Below are 5985 nucleotides of genomic sequence, written 5' to 3' on the forward strand. Positions count from 1 at the left end.
GAGAGACTGTCTCAAAATGAAAAGCAAAATAAAAAATAAAAAGGGCTGGGGATGTGGCTCAGTGCTTAAGTGCCCCTGGGTTTAATGCTTGGTACAAAAAAAAAAAAAAAAGGTGTGTGCTGAGCATCAGGCATAGCACATGCATGCCCACTGCCGTGCCCTGTCATTTATCTGAAGCATTAGGGGAGGGGGCCACAGAGAAGTGTGATGTAGGGAGACTGCAGCCTCACTCCAAGGCCAAGAGTGGCCTGGCACCGAGCCAGTCTAGCTCACAGACCCAAGGCTGAAGGCTCTACTCCCCAGGCCACCCTGCTGGCCTGACCTGGGGGTTTAAGAGCAGCCACCTGCGTGTCCCATCTTCTTGACCTTCTAGAGCCCCCTGTCTGTCCCCAGGGCCCCTGCTGCTCACTGAGGCCTTGGCAAGGAAGGTCCCCCTCCCAGCGGCTGCTGTGATGAGCTAGGCAGCTGGAGGACCTGAGCAGGAGAATGTGGGCAGGGTCCCCTCAGCCACTTCCCTGGCAGGCTCCTCCGCAGCTCAGCACCACACGCCTCACCTGCTCTTTGGGTTCCCATCAGTCCCGGGCCAGTTCCATGTGGCCTTTTCAGCCACCACTCTTCCATAAGTCCCAGGATGCAGGCAGACTGCTCTGGAGACTGCAGGAGCTCTGGAGATCCCAATCCTGGCTGAATGCCTGACTCAGGCCTGCCCAAGGCCCCATTCTTTACCGCCAGCAGCCTGGGAGCCCTGACTGCTGTCCTGTCTCTGTCCCAGGGCCCCTGTGGAGGGGTACCTTCCCTGGCAGCAGGTAGAGGCTGATTTCACCTCAGCACTCTGGCCCACCTGCCTGAGCCCTGAGCCCACCTGAGCCTCTGCAGGCCTGCTCCCCGCAGCCCAGTACCCTCCATGTCTTCTCACCAGAGGAAGCCCAGTAGATGCCTCTCTGCTTCAGTGCTTAGCAGGACCTGCCTGATGTGTCCCTGAGCACAGATGCCAGAGGGTGACAATCCCCACCCCAGCACAGACCTGGATGCACAGACATTCATTTGGAGATGCCTCCAACCTCACAGTACTCTGGGGCACAGAATGTGGGGTACTCTGATCCCTGAGTCAAGACTCTAGGATACAGGACTTCCCAGCTTCAGTCCCTGGGAAGCCATGTTCTTCCATTGTCAGACCCTTCCCCTGACAAGCTGGGTGGGTGGCCCCAGATTCCGAGTGTCCCAGCTGCAGCTTCCTGCCTGCTGTGCAGCACAGGAGCATACTTGGTGCAGAACAGGAAGGGACATGCAAAACCTGGTGTGTGCTATGTGGGTCCCTGAAGAACCAGTCCCCTAAAGCACCTGGAGAAAAGGAGGACGTGCTCCCTACCCTGGGCTTCATGGGAAAAATGGAGGGTAGGGCTGGGTCATTCCTATGCCCTAAGGTGACCTAGAAGGGTGCCTTCCTGCTGCCTGGACCAGCTGCTCCCAGCACTGACCTTGCAGTGCCCTTGCACTGCCCTCTGGGTGTGCTCCCTTGGCCCTGCCAGCCTCCAAGGCCCCCTTTCCCTAGGTGCCCACCTTCCCAAAGGCGAGCCCAGAGTATTCCTGCAGCCCAGCTGACCTCACTGAGAGTGTGCCTGGGTTCCTTCCTCTGCAGGGACAGGTGGCTCTGAGGCACAGCCACCAGGGGGCGCTCATGGCATGAGTCTGGGCTCTGCCCTACCCAGGCCAGCACTTGGGGCCCAGTGTTTGTCAGGCAGTCTGCCAGGCTCTGCCCTGCTCCCTGTGGTGCCCTCAGGCAGGGGCTGGGTGTCCCTCGCCCTCTGGCTACCCCAGGTGCTGTTGTCTGCGGGGGCTAGCAGTCTACAGGGTCCACGGGGTTGAAGCCTCTTCAGGTGGCCCCCTGTCCTCCCGGGAGTTGACCCTGGGGCAGGCAAGAGGGCCTGGCAGGGCAGAGTGAAGGATCCTGATCCCTCGTCTCCATGCCACCAAGCTGGGTTGGTGCCCACCTGGGCCCCTGGGAGCCCATGAGTAAGGCCTGGCTGGGCGAGTGGCAGGTGGAGGCCCCAGCTTTCCCTCTGACTCAGGCTCTCTCACCCTCTTACTTTTCCGTCTCGTTCTGACCCATTTCTGGGCCAAATCTCGGCGCCCATTTCCCGGCTAGCGGTTTCTCACGACAGGGGTCCCTGCCACTGCCAACCTGAGCTGGGGTGTGTGTGTGTGGCAGGGAGCAGCCTGACAGAACCAGGTGGAGGTGGGGGAGGCTCCTTCGAATCCACCCAGGAAGGGAGCAGGCTGTGGGTGTGGGCGAGGTGGTGGCAAAGGGCCCCAGCCAGGCTGGCAGCACAAACAGGAAGGACAACAGGCCGGCCGCCCCAGGCTGGTAGGATGGCCTCCTTCCTGCAGGCCCCACTGCCTGAGGGGCACCCACCACAGAAGAGGTGGGGTGAAGTGAGGCCTGAAGCCGGGTGTGGCTCCCCCAGGGTGGCCCTGCTGGGGCTGATGCCAGGGAGGGGCCAAGGTCCCAGGTGCCACTGCAGTCATCTCCCTAAGCACTGGGTGGCTGGAAGGGCAGGGGCTCGTGCCACTGTCCACGCTGAGGCCGGTCTTCAGGGAGCAAAGCCCCTCAAGCCAGCTGGACAGTTTCTGAGGTGCCCACAGCCCTCCCTTCCCCTTGAGGCATTGCACAAACTCTACCGCAGCTGAGCTGTGGAGGGTAGGTGCCTCCCAGGGGCCAAACTGCCACTCTTTCCTGGGTTTGCCTCTGCCCCCACGGTGGGTATACTGCCAGCAGCTGGTTCCTGTCCCAACGGCAGCCTTGTCTCCATGTGGGCTAATAGCTAGGGACAGCCAGCAGTCCTGGGGCCTGGAGTGACTGGGAAAGGGCTGGTTGGGGTGTGGTGCTGGCTACTACGGTTCTGGCTACCCTCCCCTCTAGGACTCCTGGCCTGGGTTCTCGGTATCTAGGTCTGGCTTGCCATGCCTTGCCCGGGACCTCTGGGGCCCTGGGGAGCAGAGTGAGAGGTTTGGTTAGGATGAAGTCAGATAAGGGGCACCACTCTGCCCGAGAGCAGGGTGTGCCCTGAGCTCTGGGTGACCCTTCAAGGCATCCCAGAATCTTCAGGGCTGGTCGCGTCTCCAGCTTGGAGGCCCAGGGGAAGAACTAGACCTCAAGGCCCCAGACTATGTCCCAGGGCTGGCTGGAGGTAGGGGGAGGGGACCCAGACCTCAGGCTGGGGCTGGACTTCTTTTTCCTGGAGCCAGAGCCAGATTCTGCCCGGCAGTCTGCCTGTCAGCGTCAGGGTCACAAGGACTCCTTCCCTTTCCAGCCTGGAAAGCCCCCTCCAAGGCAGCAAGGAGGAAGTGCATGACCTGGGACTCCTTGTAGCCCACCCAGGACCCTGGGTCCAGCCAGCAGCCCAGGCTCTATGGGTACACATCCCTGAGCAGCCCCCACTCCCTCTGGGCACAACGCAGCCTGGGGCCTGCCCCTGAGGGGCACATGCTGGGATTTCCTAGGAGGGGGATCTGGATTCTGGGGACAAGGAAGTTCCTAGAGGCAGCAGAGGCGGGGCAGGATGAGGTGGGGTAGCCTGATAGAAACCTCAGCCTTGGGGAAATGCTGAGCACAGCACATCTGGGACACCAGAGGGTCTGGAGACCATGGCCAGCCAGGGAAGTGGCTGATGCCACAGGGAGGGGCCGCGGCCTGGGCAGTGCACCTGCTCTCCGAGGGTACGCTGGGTCTGCATGGTGGGCGTGCTGGGTGCCCATCTGGGTAGGGGCTGCATCTGCGCAGGGTGCTCACGCGGGCAGCCTTCTCTTCCTGGACCAAGCAGGCCTCCTCCTCCTCCTCTGGTGCCCAGGTGGTCAGCTTTGGGCCTCTCTGGAGACCAGCGGGCTGGCGGGGGCCCTGACTTGTGGCTCTTCCTGTAGCCACCCGGCTCCAGCAGAGGAGTAGAGAGGGAGGTGGGGGCGGGGTGGGTGATGCCAAAGGCCACGGGCAGGGGCGGGGCAGGAGTGGGAAGGCCCCCACTGCCCTCACCTCGGGCAGATGAAAGCACAGTGCTTCCAGGCAGGGGCTGAGCGAGGGGCGCAGCTGTGATTTCAGGGTGCTGCTGCCAGGGTAGCTGCTGTGATTTGAGAACCTAGGTTTCTCTGGTGACTGATTCCCGGAGGCTGTGAATGAATAATGCTGGTGAGTACCTGCTGGGAGGCCCTGGCTGGGGGGAGGGGAGGTGGAGAGGGGCCTGCAGGCGTCCTGAGCTGGGGTGCCAGCCTCTCCTCCCTGTCCTCCTGCAGGGCGCAGCACCACCTGGAGACTATGGGCCTGGGGGGGCCTGGCTGGGGGCACCCTGCTCTCAGTCCTCTGGCTCCTGTGGCTGCTGGGATCAACCCCAGGTGGAGCACCAGAGCCCCAACCCATGGTCACCATCCTCATCTGGCACTGGCCCTTCACCAACCAGCCCCCTGAGTTGCTGGGCGACACCTGCACCCGATACGGTGTGGCCCACTGCCGCCTGAGCACGGACCGAAGCCTGCTGGCCAGTGCCGACGCTGTGGTCTTCCACCACCGCGAGCTGCAGACCCGGAGGTCTCACCTACCCCTGGCCCAGCGGCCGCGTGGGCAGCCCTGGATCTGGGCCTCCATGGAGTCACCCAGCAACACCCACGGCCTCGCCCGCCTCCGCGGCATCTTCAACTGGGTGCTTAGCTACCGGCGCGACTCGGACATCTTCGTGCCCTATGGCCGCCTGGAGCCGCACTCTGGGCCCGCACCCCCAGTGCCAGTCAAGAGCAGGATGGCCATCTGGGTGGTCAGCAACTACCAGAAGCGGCAGCGGCGCACGAGGGTGTACCAGCAGCTGGCACCTCACCTTCAGGTGGATGTGTTTGGCCGTGCCAACGGGCGTCCACTGTGTGCTGATTGTCTGCTGCCCACCGTGGCTCCATACCGCTTTTACCTGTCCTTGGAGAACTCACAGCACCGGGACTACATCACTGAGAAGTTCTGGCGCAATGCGCTGGCCGCTGGGGCTGTGCCCGTGGTGCTGGGGCCCCCGCGGGCCACCTATGAGGCCTTTGTCCCTCCCCAGGCCTTCGTGCACGTGGATGACTTCAGGTCTGCCCAGGAGCTGGCTGCTTTCCTCAACGGCATGAACGAGAGCCACTATCGTGGCTTCTTCGCCTGGCGTGACAGGCTGCGTGTGCGGCTGCTGGAGGACTGGCAGGAGCGCTTCTGTGCCATCTGTGCCCGCTACCCCCACCTGCCGCGTGGCCAGGTCTATGAGGACCTGGAAGGCTGGTTCCAGGCCTGAGCTCCCCCGGGTGACAGAGGCTGTGGGCAGAAGACTGATGCTGAAATCAAACCATGGGCATCCGGCCCCGAGCCAGGGGAGCCGACCCAAGGCTAGGGTCAGAGCCAGGAAGCAGGGAGGAGCAGGCTGGGGCTGCACAGCAGACACTGGGGAGGAGGGAGGAGCAGGAGGGAGCTGGTGGAGCGCACGTTGCTCAGGCTGATGAGGGAGGAACTCCCCAGCTTGAACACATCTTGGTAAATCAAAGTTCAGCTGGGGCTGGGGCTGGGGCTCAGAGGTGGAGCGCTTGCCCAGCACAGGTGAGGCACTGAGGTACTACCCTCAGCACCACATAAAATAAATAAATAAGTAAAACAAAGGTAGTGTCCATTCACAACTAAGAAAAAGAAGTTTTAAAAAGCTCGGCTGAAAGGGGTGGAGCAGGTAGGGCCCGGGGACTGGGGACATCCCCTAGTTTGCAGGGTACAAACTTGGGCCCCTGAACATCCCTAACTATGGTGCTCTGACCCCGAAGGTGCAGGTGCCGGGCCCTGCTCTTTCTGCATTCTGGAGCCCCTGCCTTAGGCCTGCACTGAGACCAGGCTGACAGGGCTTTGCTGAAAGGGAGGGAGGCAACAGATAAACGCAAATCTGCTGGACACCACTCCCCAGCCATGGGGTCCTTGCTTCCATCCCCACCTGTCTG

The 5985-nt window shown here is 62.2% G+C and overlaps 1 protein-coding gene across 1 annotated transcript; it reads left to right on the forward strand.

Moving 5' to 3' along the window:
• The first annotated feature begins 206 nt into the window (after positions 1 to 206).
• On the forward strand, positions 207 to 5649 carry Fut7 (fucosyltransferase 7). Its single transcript, XM_047525334.1, has 2 exons — positions 207 to 4180; positions 4285 to 5649. Exons 1-2 carry the CDS (start codon positions 4168 to 4170, stop codon positions 5298 to 5300), a joined length of 1029 nt encoding a protein of 342 aa, XP_047381290.1. The 5' UTR covers positions 207 to 4167; the 3' UTR covers positions 5301 to 5649.
• The last annotated feature ends 336 nt before the right edge of the window (positions 5650 to 5985 follow it).

The sequence above is a fragment of the Sciurus carolinensis genome, chromosome 14 (genome assembly GCF_902686445.1).
Source record: "Sciurus carolinensis chromosome 14, mSciCar1.2, whole genome shotgun sequence".
NCBI classification, from domain to species: Eukaryota; Metazoa; Chordata; class Mammalia; order Rodentia; family Sciuridae; genus Sciurus; species Sciurus carolinensis.